At 37.2% G+C, this 18,504-nt stretch overlaps 1 protein-coding gene across 2 annotated transcripts in view; it reads right to left on the reverse strand.

Annotated features, from left to right (window-relative positions):
• OSBPL10 (oxysterol binding protein like 10) overlaps positions 1-18,504 on the reverse strand; it is a 120,176-nt gene that overhangs the window by 77,220 nt on the left and 24,452 nt on the right. For both annotated transcript variants that reach the window (XM_074900582.1, XM_074900583.1), the window contains exons 2-3: positions 8,079-8,254; positions 6,262-6,341 (exon numbers count right to left, since the gene is read on the reverse strand). In XM_074900582.1, coding sequence (XP_074756683.1) covers positions 6,262-6,341; positions 8,079-8,254 — 256 coding nt within the window. The remainder of the gene's footprint in view (positions 1-6,261; positions 6,342-8,078; positions 8,255-18,504) is intronic.

Genomic DNA, 18,504 nt, shown 5'->3' on the forward strand with positions numbered 1-18,504 from the left:
GAGGAGGAAGCAGACAGCATACCAGAGGAGGGAAGAGTGAACTTGTTCAAAAGGAAAGGAGGTTTGGTGTGCATAGAAGAACCAAAACAATACGCAAACACTTGAAACTTTCACTAATCAGGGTTTATGGAAACAATTATCATGCAGATGTTAAAAATACACAGTGAATAATCCATTTAGAAACTTAAAGGTACCTCCATGGCCATTCATTAATAAGGCAAGAAGAAACGTGATAAAAACAAAGATCTATCATAGCCATTCTTCTAGCTGTGGAGAAAAAGTACACATCTGCCTCAATGATCCGACAGAAGTGTTGACCTCAAATTTTCAGGAGTTACTACTACAGATGCTGCTTCACATTTCAGCTAAACTGCTACTGCAGTTGCCACTGAAAGAAGCAGGTTTAGACTTTTTTCTCCACCATCTGTCTGTGATGGCTCTGAGGCCCATTTGACCTCATGGAGAGCCACTCCAGGGAGTTAAACCAGAAAAGAAACGGAGACACAGACACACATATAGAATTTTCTGCTGATTTAGGTACCCAAACTGCCTTTCCAAAGGGCTGGATGATGGTTGTAACAGGCACCAGGAACACTGCTTGAAGGGAAAGAGAGCAGGACAGTCCCTCACAGAGGCATGCAGTCATCAGATTGGCTCAGTTTTAAATACAAAGCCTCAGATTAAACCCGAGAAAGGTTAGGTTTTGTCCAGAACAATTTCAACCATCCTCCATCCAGGAGGAAGAAGAGAGCAAGGCTTTAGGCTTTACCATCAGGGGTTGCTGGAAGCAGAGTCCAGTTCCCCTTACATCAATGCTCATCCGAGCAATGCTCATTGGTTGGACTAGGTGATCTTCAAGGTCTTTTTCAATGATGATTCTGTGATTCCTCAGTGAGCTGGTTAGAGAGCTCTTTTTAGTAGGATGTAATTTTTTCCGTTTCTGATGCCCAAGCTAACACAGGACCAGAAACACAACAGAGCCTGGACAAAGGGTGGCAGGAGAAGAAAGGTAACTGGACTGTCATTTACAGCTGCAGGGAATCAGCAGATGAGCTCAGCTGAAACATGAACCCACACCATCCGATTTTTAGCAGCTCACTGTGTAGCTCCAAACCAGAAGCTGGAACAAAGGGCAGTCTACCTCCTTATTCTAGCATAAACCTATGCTGAAAGTTACCCTCTGAGCACAATTTAAGACAGAAGCTATTGCACAAGATAAAGGTTTCTGTTCACTGCCACATTCCTGATACACACTGAAAAATACAAGGGTTATATAACAATCCAGCAACTGATCCACACACTGGAATTAAGAGCTGGTAAAAAAACCTGTGTGTTTGTTTTTAGTAGCGCTTTTACAGCCACGATCATTAGCAGTCAAGAAAAAAAGGGGTATGAAACAGAAGAACTAGCTAGCTTGTGACAATTTATGGATATAAAATTAATCTTGGAAGTTACCACAAAAATTATGCATAAACCTAGTTATAAGTATTTTATGTCACTAAATTCCAATTTGATTAAAGATTCAATTAAAACTTGTACAATCATATTCACTTAGAAGAGTCTAAAAAACCAGCCATCCTATCCAGATATGGAAGACTTCTTCCAATACAGTGTGATGTGGCACTCTGTGGAGGTTGAACAATCTGTAATTAAGCGAAATGAGACTTGTATGGGAATACCAAGAACATTAAGACTATCTTACAGCATGGGAATTATTTGCCAGAGAACATTATCCTTTTACTGCTTTTTTTATCATTAAGATGTAAAATTTAATTAAAACAAAGTGACAGACTTAGCTTGTGTTATACCCACTTGTTAGCTGTATAGCTCACCTTTGGACAATTCATTAGGATGCAACTAAATTTAGTCATTAGTATACTTTTTTTTTTTTTCTCACTCCTTTCTTTTAAATCACTGCTCTGCTTCATTTCCTCCACAACTGCAGTCCCCAGCTGAAGCTTTAAGTAGCATTTTAAAGCAGGCAGTAGCTCTGAAAAAGAAAGGAAAACAGGGCTGATCTGGATCCAGTGGAAGAAGAAGGAATGCCCTTCTGTGAGTATTTCACAGAAATAATGACACAGCTTCAGCTTTAGAAAACATTTTCAAAATTCTTACGTTTTCCTATGAATCTCCTTCCAGTAATATCTATTCAAGATTTCAGAAACATGTTCTCTCTCCAGTATGAAAGATCTGTAGCTATTCACTGGTATTCTTGGGAACCTTACCACTGCTTCCCTGGTTATTCCATTATTTTTCCCCAGTTAACCTATATCCTACTTGCATAAGATAAAACATATCCCTCCCTGCATACTTTACAATTCCCATTCCACCTCCTTCTCAAGTGTATGACCCCTAAAAATAGCTAGAAATTTCTGCCTCTTGTTCTTCCTGTGAAAAAGGTGAGAAGCTGGGAGCAAACACTCAGGATCCAACCTTGCAGATGCAGAAACATGCCTGTTCCCAGCAGAGACAGAGCTTAGATTTTATTCAAACTTGAAAAACTTAATACACATGAGTATCTACCTGCCCGTTTGTGACAGCACTAAAACACAGACAATTTCCAGTTATCACTTACTACAGTCCTCAAAGTATGAGGAGAGGGGGTAAAAGAGATTCAGCCCTGCTCCAGTAGAATAGCAAATCAAATTATGACAGTCCTATCAATGGTAGGGCTATTTTAAGAAAATCTCAAAATACAGATTTTTGACAAGTCTTCAATTATGCAAAAGGAAGTCAAACACATACCCTCCTGCATCGTTACAGACCTTCTATATGAAATTCCAGTCCCTAACCCTAACACAAAAGAAACAGTAAGGTGGCTAGAACAGCAGCATGCTATTTTATGTAAATTTACAATATTTTAAACAGCATGTTTCCACTCCCATGCTAATAATTATACTACAGTACCTTCATCTACAAGGAAAAAAAAAAAAAAAATCACAGCAAAGAAATACAGCAGTTCTTGCCTTCCTTACCTCCTACCAGGAAGTGGTTTTGAAGTAAGAAACTTTGAGAAAAAGAAAAAAAGAAGTTACAGAAATGCATCTTTTTCCTAGTTTCTGGAATCTCTGTGAAGCATCACTCCCTTGTAACCAGTATCTGATCTCCAAAATCTAATCATTGTAGCATTAAAGCTTTTGTTCACTTCCTTTTATAGAGAAAAGCAGAGAGAAGCTTTAAAACTTACTTGTAGATGAAATCCAAGTTAGCACTATATGCAATGCTAAAGTCAGGGGAAATCTGGATAATACTCTAACCCTGAGAAGATAGGAAGGGAAAAAGGAAAAAAGTATCTTGAAAACAAGAGACAAATCTTGTCAAAAGAAAGGTTCCTAGGAACAGGTAAGCACAACACTGATTCAAGTATAGTATACTTCTGGAGTAAGAAGCAGAATCATCAGTGGTCTCATCTGAAGCACATAAATTCCCAACACTTTATTTTCCAGACTGTTAACTTTAAAAATATAGAAGACATAAATTCGCTGTTTGCTCTGTGCCTTACAGAAGTGGAGAATTAAGAATGCTTCACTAACAAACATCTCAAGTGAAAAGTGATCTAGTTTGAATTTAGATGTAGACTTGTAACACAGAACTAAGAAAAAAATTTTCTTCAGCATCTCTATTTTATACTAAATAGACCAAGCTAATTAAAATGTGTGACTGGCTGTACCAACTAAAATGTATCCATATTCCACCATCCCATGCCAAGTTTCTGTAACTCATGAGTCTTCTAAAAGAATGCAAAAACCTTCCTTCTGCTATCTGAAATAATCTTTCCTTTCAGTCCTCAGTTACATATGCCCACCACCCCTCAGTCAAGGATTGCACAGTGAGCTGAGGATCTAGAAGAAAGCCACAGCAGTGGTAAGTCACTATGCAAGAGTACCAGAACAAGTTTGGAGAGATGCTCCTCCATTCTAAACCACTCCTGTTTCTAAAAGTTGTGTGATAGATCTTCTGTGACAGATGCTGTCTTTGTATTTAATAGCCTCCCGCTCACTTAGTCAAGACCTTCTAATAACACTTTGCTTTTCGAATACTTTTCAAATCTAGATACACTTTTGGCATCCAAAGCATCCCATAATAATCTCCAGTTTTCATTCATCTCCTTTCATTTTGAACCTGGTTTTGGCTCATCTTCTCCAAGGCTTCCCCATACCTGTATTATTATTAACAGCTAGCAAATACTTCCTATTCAACCACTCCAGAGCACTTTAAAACACCATACTTCCCTGATTTGCCCCTTCCATTCCCATCGTCAGAAAAAAAAAAAAGACTCAAGTGTAGTCAAGCTTTGTCACACAGGGTTCATTCTGTACAGAAGAATAACTGAAGTGATGAAAAGTACTTTCCCCCACTCCAGTGTTTCCATTTCAGAAATGAACAGGGACTGATAAAAGTATTCAAGACAAGCATTTGACAGAGGTAGAGCAGTCCAAGTCTTTTCTGTTTTGTTCCCTGCTCCTTTCCTGATAGTTCCTAAAATTCTATTTGCTATTTTTGGACCACTACTAATTGCTGGACATTTTTACTGTTATAACACCAAGATTTTTGTCTTGACATACTAATTAATTCAGAGCCTATCAAAGTATATAGCTACTACTACAGCAGGAGCTCAACATGGAGAGGCAGTACCAAAAATTCTGAATATAAATTATTACTAAGTGCAACAGTTTTTACCTAAGGAGTAAAAATGATCCAAACTTCATTTAGACAAAGACCAGCTTCAACTCAATTACTGCCACTCTGGAATGAGATTTTGGTATTAAAATAGACATCGATACAGAATTATTTATCATCAGCAGGCAAAAGAAGAAAACCAAATCCAGTATTAAGAAATCTGAAAAAAATGAATAGAGAGTAGAAGTAGGAGGATGCCATTGCACAAGTCTCTGATATATACTGAACAACAGTTCTACTACCTCGTCACAGCACATTGTAGATGCTAAACACTATATAAGTGTTCAAGAAGTGACCAGAAAATTGAGGAATAATTCATTGATTTATTAATTATAAAAAGTTACCAGTCTCTGTCTAGCACAGGAAGTCCCTGAGCTGCAGATCAACAGCAACTGTAAGAGTATCCTGATCAAGTAGAGTTGCACCTTTCTGAACAGTACTGGGCCGCAGCTATATAAAAACCATACTTAATTGCTATGCATAGGAATTGTAAAAGAATCAAAATACTGAAATTATTCTCCTTCAAAAAGGGTTTTAATTGTACCATAGTTCCTTCCTGACAAGCCCACATCATTCAAAAAGAATAAAAAGTTAGTTTTATTTTACTTCACACACTTTATTAAATGTCAGTCTCCTCAAAATATCATCCATCTTTTCAAAGTCCAACTTTCAAAGATACTAAAGATCACGACCTTGACTGCAGTTAACGTATGACTGACATTCTTAACATTTGGGGGCAGAAAGGAATCCTTTTTGCTTGAAGTTGTATCCGTTTTTTCTAATGTAGCAAACAATTAGTCATGAGGAAAGCAAATGTTTCCATTCTTGTAATTACAGTATGCTTAAAAAGACTGAAGATAAAAGCAAGACTTTTTTTCAGTGACTTAGTATTAACACCAAAAGCATACATATATTCAATACAACAATCATTTCTTTCCAGTAGGTTTGCTTGTAATATCTCCCACTTTCAAAGTGCATTCTAATTTAAACAGATTCACGTCATTTCTACTGGGAGGCAGTGGACACCCTCAACCCATCATTCTGTTAAAGTCCCAATGATTTTTTAGCTATCCAAAATATTTATCTTTCTCAGAACAAAAAATCTGACATCACTTCCAAAGAGAAATAAATACTATAAATCTTCATATGATGACCTCTTTCAGATTTGGTAAAGAAGTTGAAAACTGACCACTGCTACCACCTACCTGAAGCTTCTATAAAAAGAGCCATTAAATCTTTTAAAATGAAATAAAACTAATACCAGTTAACATTGTTAAATACTAATCAGGACATCACACAGGTATTTATTAATGAACTGTTGACCCAGACACTCAATTAACCATGTACCATCAGCATCCAAAATGAACTTCATTAATTTCTCACAAATAAAATATTATTTATTAAGATTGCCCAACTGACTTAAGCCTGCTCCAGTTAGTGACAAAGGACAACTTGCTGTTATTCATAAGCCTCTAAACACCCACTCACTAACTACAGCAGGCAGTCTATAATCCAGATCATGCTGTTCTTCACCTATACCACTTAAAACATAATAGTTACTTCTCCTTCTTAATTATTTACCTTAGAATTACCTTCCTTGTGATGTTTGGCACAGGATCGAAGCTGAGTTATCCAGTATTGTTTCTCTTTTGCATCAGCAGCTAGAACAGAAACAAGAAAATGCAGGGAATCACACACAAATCGATACTTTTTTTCTGCATAAGAGAAGGGGGTGGGGCAGGAGGGGAGACTACTTATTGGTTAGGATGCAGTGTAAATTCTAAATTACATATACTTAATTTAAGTAGCATAAATTCTTCAGTACAACACATCTAAACTTCAGTTTAAGATGCTGTTGCCAGTTGGAAGAGATAAGCTTATGAGTCTTCTTCATAGTTATCTCCTTCAAGTGTTATTAAAAGCAGAATTACCTAAAGATGACTGGTTTTTAAATTTTTAATTCACTTTTGTTTTACTTGTCTCTCTCCGTGCGGGACAAGGGCCACAACACAGCATTTAAATCAGTAAAACCTCTACACTTACTCAGTCAACTACCAGACAAACTACTAGTACCCCAGATACTGAAGTATTTCTGTTTTAATGTGGTTCAACCAATTGTCTCTTTAAAGCTGTGTGTCATTAGCATGCAACTTAAAGACACAAGAATAAGAACCACAATTCCCCCACCCCCCTTAGAAAACAGCTTTAAAAATTTTTGAAAAGATTGTCATCTATATCAGGTGGCTTCTGTGTCAGTCTATGTAGGAGAGAGGTTTGGTTTTGTTCTAAAAAAACCACTACTGCAGTAATCTTGATTAAGAATACCAATACAGAGTGGATAATTTCAGTAAATATTTTACTTAATAGCAGAGGAAGTAAGAGTATCTCAATGGTTATTGACTCCGCATAAAAATTATTTACCGATTTAAATCGTAGATTTCATTAAAAGCAGCATATTGTATGTATTTGATAATCCGAAGTGACTGAAAAAGCATAGTGAAACCACAAGTGTTCATGATTTCTAGCTGCACAAATTCCAAAACATTTATAACAGAAACTCTCCCTGGCTGTTCCTGTGTTTCAGTTCTATGCATGACACAGCAACACAATGTACCACAGGGAAGTCCTGCATACTTTGTCCTGCTAGACAACTGATAAATTGTGGTCCGAATAAAACTAACATAATTTTAAACTTCTGTTACACTGCATTACATGTCACTTTTTAAATATCAGTTTGGGGTTTTTTATAACCTAGTTTGATATGAAAGTATCCTGATTAATCAGCCATACTGAAAGTATCTTTGAATCAGAATATCACCTCTTTTTTTCTTTTAAATTATTCCAAAGTAACTCTTACATACTCTATATTGTCTGTCTTACATTTAGGAGCAAGGAAAGGCAAAATTTTATGTTAAAGGTGCATTCAATTTTTCCAAGATTGACAAGAACAGAGTATCTTAACAGCCTTCCACTGACAATTCTCCCTTCTCCAATACATCAGCAGATTCATTACTGTACATTATCTGCAAGATGGTGGCAGGGGAGAACAGTATTAGAAATTATACACTGTGTAGTGGACAGCAATGAAAACAGCTTTTTTTGTCCTTTGGAAGCAAACAGGATATGTTACACAATCAAAATGCTGCAACAGCAGCTTATAGAAGGCATCTTGAGGCATCTTCCAGCCTGAAAGTCTATATATTGTAAATTCAAACATATTTAAGTCCAGATTACTCTTCCACTGTGCTTTCTATTACAGTATGCAACAATATAGTTGCATAACCACTACTTTCTCACAGTATATGGAAGTAAAAGAGAAATGAGATACAAGATAAGAGATGCAGAAGCAGGAATGGGAGAGAAGAATGGCCCATCTGGCACTTTAAGCAGCACTGTACCTCTCAACTTATACATTTCTCCATTAGCAGAGTATACCACCAACATGTGTGGCACTTCATCACCGGGCGATATTATAGCTCCAGCCAAAGACAAGGTTCCTCGTGGCTTCTGATTTTTACTTTGTTCATTCACGAAATACTGCAGAATCCCCGTCTCAAAGTCCAGCACAAAGTACCTGTTCAAAGAAATTTCAATCATATAGTATTTCTGTTGAAGAATTTTTCACACATTTACTCAAAGAGCACAGACTGTTCTTAAATCAAGGTTATAAACAAATGAAGGGTTTGTAATAATTTTATAAGGTACTGTTATTTTGATGACTAGGTTTGATTTTTCAAAGGCATGTGTGAGCTATTCTTTTACTCATTATTCTTTCAAATTAATGGTGAGGTTCACATACAAGACATGAAAGCAAGGAAAGGAGTTTTTAACTGAAGAGGTTCCACTAAAGAAGTATGAGACTGCTATGTTTGGAGGGGTTTTGGCCACTCCCCTTTTTTTCCATTTATAACCTTAAAAGACATTCAAATTCCCCACAACTAATCCTTCAGTAAAGTGACATTGTTTTTGCAGAGGGATGAGCACAATTAAAGATACCATGGTATTTTCATCTTTGTGATAATATTCCACATACAGATGTTGAGTGTAATTTTGAAAACTGGCCAAGGGAATTAAACATTCATTCAGTCCCCAATAAGTACTAGGTAGGAAGTATGGACACCCATGTATAAGAAAACAATTAGGAGGCGAGAGAAGTGTAGACTCCATTTGGTCATTCTGCTAACAAATTCGAACAAAGAAAAAAACACTTTTACTGCTAGTCATATATTTAGGATGAGGAAATAGCCAATAAAAATCCAGAAACCACAAAGATTTTAAAAAAAAGAAGTTTTTACAAACACTACCCATTCGACCATGAACGAGCTGCTAGGACCACAAGATAATACAAACAAAAATAAATTAATTGCACTGTCCAAGTGCACCAAATGAAAGCAAAGACCTTTTTCAATCTCAAGAGTTGAAAAAAAATTTTTTCCTCAAATAAATCTATCTTTCACAGCAGCACAGATCTTAAATTTCACTCGCCTGTGAAAATCATCTATGCTATTATACAGAGCAACTATTTAAAACTTCAACTCTTTACCAAGAGGGGATGGACAGCGACCTCCCAGCAGGAGGACAGTTTGTTATGGCTCGCAACAGACTAGAATAAAGATCACACAAATGCAGGTTTACCCCTTTAGCTTCTACTAAATACAGCCCTAACAATCTGGCTAATACAACTAACGTGGGCATTTGGAAAGCATACTATTTGCTACTGTTCCTCTAGATAGGATTAGCGTAAGTCTCATGATTTTGTGTACAGTATTTCAGAAACTGATTATTCAGTCTTCTATAGCTTTGTACACCCCAAATTTGCTCAGGTCATTCCTTCATTTTGAAAGTGGCATTTTGTCTTAGCCCATCGTCAATAGCCCTATATGCAGAACACCTCTATCCTTTCCCATAACAGAATATTTCCAGGGTTGTCTTCACAACCTGTTGAAGTTACTGGTATTCTGTGCTCATCTCTTTATTCAAGCTAAATAAACCCAGACATGATGGAAGGAATCATTACCTACGATTTACAGAGCTTCAGACATTCTGCTTGGGCAACCTTCCTTTGCCACATTTATGCAAAACCCTCTGCTGCCACTGCCTGCACAACGGAACAAAGATCAAATTCTCTTTAAATTATTACAGATTAACAATCCCTGTCCCAAAGAACTATAAACCAGTGCTTCACTACAGCCCTCACTCCTGCCTTGATTCTATCTCCCACATCTCCCATGAGTGCCTCTTTGACCCTGCCCTCTTGAAACAAAATGAAAGCCTCCCTTTTGTAGTCATTTAGCACCTCTCTTCACCTTCCCTCTACCGTTTATCTTCACCACAAAAAAAAAAAAAAAAAACCTAAAGAAATGGCAAGCTGCATGCCAACTACCACAATGTTTTCCATAGAAGCATTAAAAATAAGGAGGCCTTAAATAGAAACTCCCAAAATTTCAGATTACCTTATGGACTTGTATTACACCAATCCATAACCTTCCTGTTTTGTTTGACTTTTAAATGATTTTACAATACTGCTCTCCCACTTACAAACCATTTTTTCCTATTCAGGTTGCTTAGTAGGGAAAGATGATGCACTTAACTGCACATGAAAACAACAGAATTGGAAAACATACAATTAAAAAAGTCAGACTTGCACATTTCACTGTAAATTTTAATTTCACTCATTCTCAATTTTCCTTATCCATTTTAGGAATATCTGTTACACATTCAGGAGAAAAAGAAGAGCACTGAACAGAATGATGCTGTGTCCCTGAGAAAATTATACAGTAGCTTGGCCCTAGAGCTAGCGCTTCTCTCCATCCAACTGGTGAAGGATCTGGAGCATATGCAGTAGGAGGAGCGGCTGAGGGAACTGGGGGTGTTTAGTCTGGAGGAGGCTGAGGGGAGACCTCATCACCCTCTACAGCTCCCTGAAAGGAGGGTGCAGAGAGCTGGGGATGAGTCTCTTTAACCAAGTAGTAAGCCACAGGACAAGAGGGAATAGCCTCAAATTGTGCCAATGAATGTTTAGACTAGACATTAGGAAGCATTTCTTTCCAGAAGGGATTGTTAGGCATTAGAATGGGCTGCCCAGGGAGGTGGTGGAGTCCCCATCCCTGGAGGTGTTTAAGAGTAAGGTCAACATAGCGCTGAGGGATCTGGTGTAGTTGGGAACTGTCAGTGTGAGGTTAATGGTTGGACTGGATGATCTTCAAGGTCTTTTCCAACCTAGATGATTCTGTGATTCTGTAACTGACAATTTTTCAGAAATCTCTGGGTTTAGCCATCAAGCCTAGGCTTTATACGTAGCAATGTCCATTCTGAGCCTGTGCCATCCTCATTATGATTTCATTGTCCTTTTATTACTCAGGTACAAATCATTTATTTCAGCCTTTGTTATCAGGCCATCTTTTATCGATTACTACCTTAGAAGTCATCATTGTGGTTACTGCAGTACCACTCTACAAATAGCAAAAAGAAGAACAGTTTTAAAAAGAAAAAAGAAAGATGAGGCAAGAAAAATCATCTTTTATTAAGACCAAAGGATTCAGGGATTAAAGTTCCTCTGAGTCTATTAGAACAGAATCTATTAAGCTACATAAATACTAACAAGTACTTCAACTTGGAAACCTTTGTATGCTAGACCAGCAAAGCACTCCCAGAATGACAGTAAGCTCCATAAAGATGGGCTCTGCATTGCCATAAAGCTACTCCAGGGAAGGAAACCAGCCATTCGAGTACAGAATACACCTTTACCAGGATAATGACATCAGAGAGCAGCAACTTCTGCAAATCCATCCATACAGAGACAGCATCCTTCCACATCCTTGTTATCACAGCTACAGCAGTAATGTTAACTTGACCTTCTTGCCAGCCCTAACCTATTTCATGTACAGTCTCAGAAACACAAAACATTCATTGGCCTTGTACTTCCAGTTTTCAGTACCTGTGATGTCTTAGTTGCCTGTAAAAGCATGCAACATGTTTCCAGTGCAACTCAAGCAGTAATCTTCAGGGAAAAAAAAAGTAAGCAATTCTCAAAAGTCTTAGCATTGTCCTCTTCAAGTATACTGCCTTCTTTTATCTCAGATGAACCAGTTGCTATATCTGCTAACTTTGACAGTCATACGAGAAAAGATCTACAGAACCGTAAGTCCCAACTGCCCAACAAAAACTGGTCATGTTAACAAAATAGCTTTCCTGTGACTCTGGAGAGCTCAGGAACTTTTCACAGGCATCCTGACACTATTTATATCACACAGAACCAAGTATTTGCTTTTCTAGAGTTATGGTTTGCACAGCTCCCCTCTTCACCTTTCGCACAGTGTTATCACACAAAAAGATTGGAGTAAACTGCACAGACAACTACAGTCTCACAAGAGAAGGAGGGGGACAATGCACTTTGAAAACTGCTAAAAGATAGCAAAAGCCGGAAGAGGGAATAAGGAATGAAATGTCAAACCAAGCAGCACAAGACTTCATACAAAGGAGAGGGGGAGGGAGGACAGAAAGAGATAGAAGAACAGAAGCAGCTTTCAGAAACATTTTCTTACATCACAGACCAAGTGATGACCCAGGTCAGATCATCACAAAAACACAGAAGAAATGGAGACCAGATTCCTTCATTTTAAAAGGATGAAAAAGCATTATATATAAAGCAGAACATAAGGAAGAGAATGATACGTGTCCCATTTTAAAAGCCCCATGTAACTGTATCAAAACGACAGGGATATCTTTTAACTTGAGTTCCAAAAGCCATTTGTTCTGAACACCAGGGATATATCAGCACTAACCTCTAGAAAGGATTCATCTTGCCACCTTACCCTGTATTTCTCTACTGGCCTTGCTCACAGAGCACACATTTACCCATGATGCCATATTCCTGTAATTAATTGCTTTAGAGAACAAGTCAGGTAAGAGCTAGCAGAGTCCAGTTATGTTGTACTAGACACACAATTAGTGCTATACAAAAATGATGAAGTAACTGTTACTGACAGATACTTCCAAGACAGCTAAATTTTTCTGTTATCCCAGAACTGGACAAAATCATAATTCTGGATTTTTTTCTAAATTAATGGTAAGCTATAAAATTATCGCTGTAAGACATTTTAAGCAGTTTTAACTGCTTAAGCAGTGTTCAAAGTAGACACATAAAATTACAGGAAGAAAAAGTAGACCATTTTACAAAAGAAAAGCCTTGGCCAACTGGATTTCTCACTTTAAACTCAAATCTGTCCAGAGACTACAGGCTTCCTGCTCCTCTGGCCCAGCCTCCCTCAAGCTCCTGGGATTCACCAGGATACTCCCCTCTGCCATATCAATTACAATATAAAACATTCAGCCACACCCAGCAAACTAGAATTTTATTGCTGCTCTATCAAGTTAAAAAAAAGAAAAAAGAAAAAAACACAAAAATCCCACAGTCTGACACTACAAAGATTTAAGTTACTCATGAACTTGTCAATATAGCCTGATTACACTTGATTTCTATTTTACTTCCCATATTTCAAAATCAGCACACTGTCAGAATAAATCCTCAGTTTTACAAATTCTGTTAACTATCTGTATTAATTACACACTCATCAGGTTTCATTCATATCCCCATTATCCATTCACTGTTACAGTCTTTTAAAAAAACAAAAAAGTCAGGCAGAACTACTATGACATATTAGGCAGTGCAATTATGTTGCCTTCTAAATTCTTAGAGAGGAAGAGAATGCACCACTGTACCAATAAACTTTTTCAACTGGATTTTGCATTCACCGATATGAGCATTTATTATAGTAATAATTATAATATATTAATATTGTATATTATGATAATTTATTATTCATTCCCCATACAAAAAGAATTCAAGAAAAAGCAGTAACTATGGTTTAAAAAGTGGTAAAATGCTGGTAATATAGCAGATTAAAATAGTCTACCATCAGAGCCTGTCAACAGAGAACAGCAGCTATACAAGTCTTCCCTGAGAAAATCTGACATTTCCAACACTATTCCAGTTTGAGGCAATTAAAAACAAAAAAAAAGTTTTAAAAAGACACCCAAAAATATCAGAAGCACATGACATGAACATTTCTCATGTAATTTACTCACCTCACTGGATTTAAGAATTTTCATTTTCTCATTTCCTGTCAAATTAAGCATTTCCAGATCATCCAGTGGAAATGCACACTTTTAAAAAACCATCAAAACAAAATGTTTCTAGGCATTTCAGCATTCAATTGCACATCCATAACATGGTGCACTGCTCACTGAAACTGTCAATCGGATGCAAGTCTGCAATGTTCCCAGCAGAAAAAATACCTCTTAAAAAAACTTCCTTCTTTTTGCCCCTTATTCTGAACACATCTGAGAAACTAACCATCTGAAATAAGTTTTCACTGCTCTGTAATCCCAGTAAGTTTAAGGTAGGATTGCCAAATCTTTCCGTTGTGTATTCCTAGTGATTTGAATTTTCCCCACACCCTTCTTCCCCAATTAAGGCAGTTTTCTGGACCAGATTTTGTACAATTTGAACTCATAATGTGATAGAGGTTTTATATATAAAGGCTGTTGCAACTGCACAACTACAATCCCCGTCAAATCTTCAATTATGGACTCAGTCTGCTAAAAAGCTCACCTCTTTTGGAAAGCAGCATCATATTAATTACTTCCTTGGGTTCATAAACTAGCCTACATTGGAACCCATGCTTCATAGTTAGACTGTATCTAATCCCAGAGCTCATCTGTTTAAAATTGATACGGATGTCCAAATACTGCACAGTAGCATAGACAAATCCTTTGACTAAAGACAAAATCTTCCATAATCTCCAAACAATAAAATGGTTTTCATTATATGATGACCTAACACAGCAACTACTTCTGGATGGAGAGGCATGCTGGGTTTTTACAGCAGGCTAGCCTTGGTTTCAGTTTTTTGGAGATCTTTTCCTCTGTTACTTTTTCACTGATGGTTAGAGGAGCTTTTTGCTCTAAACATCACTTTGGCTCTTCCACAGACACCTTTTCTCCTAAACCAGTCTCACAATACGCACTTTATGATTTTTTTTTTGCTTTAACCATGAAAATGTGAATTGTTCAGATAAAATACATTGATTTGAAACAGCTCAAAGTCTTCACCCTGATTTAAAACCCTGATAGGCAATGTCACCTTCCCTATCATATTAGAAAAGTAACAATTCATGTATTTCCCCTTCTCAAACTGCCGAATTTATTATTCCAGTGTGACAAATATTATGCTCCACTACACATTTCAGCACCAAATCAGCTCAAGAAAAGAAGCAGCTCACCAACAGAAGAATTTCACTACCTTCTCTTTCTACCACTTTCTTCTCAACATTTCTGAGTTTACAAACACATGTTTTCAACTTCTTCCCAATTTTCCTCCAGTCACTGTCAGGGCATGTTCTTGAATCCATAATCCTTAAAAAGAAGACACTTTCAAGAATAAGGAACCATACTATTCTATAATTGTCTTCCTTTTTTTTTAAGGTAGTTTAAAAAAACTAGGTAAGAATTATGGGCTAGAAGGTAAATGACTGTGTCAAAGAAAAGCAAAGTTTATGGTTCCAGTAACTGAATGAGATGTCACACAGAAATATTTCACTTTTAGGAAACTCTATCTTATTAGGCCATCTCAGAGATGACATTTATGCAACTGCTTAATTCTTTTTTCTTCCTTTTACCATGAGCTATAAGATTAATGGAATTGTTCATGCCAATAAAGATAAAGCAAAGGCCTACACATTTGACAGTCAAGGACTTCAGTATTAAAAACCATCTCTAAAGTTGTCATTTAAAGAAAGGTGGCGAGGAAAACATGCTTATATTTCACTAACTGTTTAACATCCTTTATGCATTGAGGTGCCTCAATTTATCATATTTTCTAACATAAGAAAATGTAAAGAACTACAGTATTCATTAAAAGCTTTACTGACTTTGAGCGTCTCAAAACTGGATTTTTAAAACAATAATTTCTCTGCATTATTGTAATTGCATCAGTCAGGCTGAACTACAATTTGCTGGATACTTTTAGAAGTGTTCCTATCTATAATGGAGATAAGAAATAGAGGAAGTATTATCCACACCTATAGATGGACTGCTTGGTTTTGACCATCATGCCCTTCATGATTTTAACATCCACAGAACTCTCACACAAATAAAAATCTTAAGAGAAATTTCCCTTCCTGTTTTGTCAAGAACGAGTCAATCTTTTAAGTTTACAAGCAAGCCCACTTTATGAACCAAAACATATTTCTTTCTGGGCATCTGCAGAAACTGCAATTGCTACCGACCAGCTCATCAGTTTATTAACTTCTGTCTGCCATGCCAATTACTTTCTATGACCTGAAATTCTATATAGTCAGCAACAGACATACTGCCCAAATTTTATTTAAGTAAAAAGAGACTACAGTAAGAATAAATATTAATATTAATTTTCTAATTTCAAATAGATTTGCTTAGGGGTTGCTTTTTAGGACTGAAGGAGGAGAAATAGGCTTAAAGATAATGCATCCATTTTTACCCATCAGGCTCAGAAGTCACACAGATTTGTGGAAAAGTACATTCATCATGCTAATCTATCCTTTAGCACAACATGGCCACATTATGGGGTAAAAACTGCAATTCAGAGGCAAACACATAAACAAAAGGTACACAGTGGAGAGGTTAATACCATAAACAGCACTCACAGCTCACAGCCCACCAAACAGGCTGGCTGCCCAATGCTACTTTGTGTCATTTAGTAGAGCTTGCCACCGTCCTTTTTATTTGCTCTAAATTCACTACTACTTAATAATTAAGTAGACTCCAATTTTTGCATTGCGGATCAGAGAGAAAAGGCTAGCAGTGACATAATTGGGGGAATAAATGGGCCAGTTCAATCTTAATTCTGGCAATGTTATTTCCATCTCGATTCAGGTCACAGATTAAAACCAAGAGCTTCCAGACAAGGAAATACATTTTCCTTCGTAAGAAAAACCACTAAGGTCTAAACCAAAATAAGAACAGAGTACTTCCACGTCACTTCTAATAATCTGCATGTAATGAAAGGACATTACACTTTAGAAAGACTTCTGTGCAATTCTAAAACAAGATACGGGAAGCATACAGAGACAACTAGTTACACACACCAATTCCATTCCCCATCTGAGGGGAAGGCACTGCTCTGTATGACACAAGACTGCTGCTAAATTGGTTGTCACTGAAGCCAGGTCCACAGGATAGTCATCTGCAGTCATTTAGGCATTAAAATGAAGCAACTGTCCAGTTTACTCTCTCACAATGCCACCTTTTCACCTTATCCAGGAGCAAGACTTTGCTCCTCTGAGAAAGCAAAATTACAGAGACCTGCTTTGGAGCCTGTATGGACAACTGCTTCTCTGCTCCAAATCTTTACACACTATCAGTCTGTCCCAATTAGCAATAAAACACTTACCAATAAACAAGGCAATTATCAGAAATCAAGCTCTTCGTTTTCTCCTGTTCTCCCAAAATCTAGCTAAAGTAGGGTTTACATTAAGATGTTTAGATTTCACCTAGTCATCCCAAGAGGATGCAAAGGAGAAGAATGCATGCACTTTGTTTAGTCAAGGAATATTCAAGTTGGAAAGTACCTTAAGTCTATCCAGAGAAACAACTCTTAGGAGGACCTACACACAAACTAGGTGAGTAGTAAGTAAATGAGAAAAAATGACTAATTTGCTTTCATTACCATAAAAAAAATTACCTACAAAAAAATAACTAAACATTGGGAGGGGAGAATCACTAAAAATCTGAAAAAGTCTTTCTTCCCCAAAATAAATATATATATATAATGAGACATTCAATTGCACCTAGCTTGTGAAAGCAGCTTTTCCATATTACTACTAGTAATTCTCTCTACTGACATTAGCAGTTGTCAAAACCGAGGCTGAACAAACAGCTGCATCACCATAAAGTTTTAAACATCTCCCAAAACTGAGCCAGCCATGGCAGGAACCTCATTGCCTATTCTTTTCTGTAAGAAAAAAACACACCAAAATCATATGCAATACAGAAATATTTGACCTTCCATAAAAACATGTCACTTTTTTGCTTGTCGTTTTCTGCAATGGGTTCCATAAGATTTGACAGGTTTGGCAAGCACACTTCACATCAAAAATTGCCTAGTGCCTAGCAGCAGCTCACCTTCCACAGAGTACTGACAAAATACATTACAAAATAAATAGTTTAGAAGATGGCCTAACATACCACAAATACAACTCTCCAACAAGCCAGATAACAGATTCAGGAAGCCTGAAATGCTGAACCAAAGGCTCTACCAAATACATTAAACACACTAAGAAAATGTAAGGACCCCACAGACCTATTTGAAGGAAAGTAATCAAAAAGAAGGTAACCCTGATTGTAGCCACTGTGAACACAGCTGCTCAGAGCAGTAATGAGCCCAGCAGTGACTGACACTATTACATATTATTCTTTCAACAGCCTCTAATTTCAGGAGGGCCATGTAAACACACACAGAGAACACATTTCCAGTAAGGTCATATATGAAGACAGATCAATAATGAAGTGAGATTTGACCAAGGGCAGTATTTTACAGAGATTTCTGTCTCCTACTTGCCACATTCGGCAGGAGACTTCACAGTCTGAAAAGAGAAGATGTGATTTAGCTTGGTCCTCCTTCTAGTACTTGCCATTACAACATGCATAAATGAATCAAATACATCCATTTGACAGCCTGGTTCTCATGCAACATAATGAGAGAGTAGCAAGTCCGGTCACCTAATACAATGCCCCAACAACACACACTCACAGGGAGCCTGGAACTGCTGGTTTTGTATCAGCACT

The sequence above is a fragment of the Athene noctua genome, chromosome 2 (genome assembly GCF_965140245.1).
Source record: "Athene noctua chromosome 2, bAthNoc1.hap1.1, whole genome shotgun sequence".
NCBI classification, from domain to species: Eukaryota; Metazoa; Chordata; class Aves; order Strigiformes; family Strigidae; genus Athene; species Athene noctua.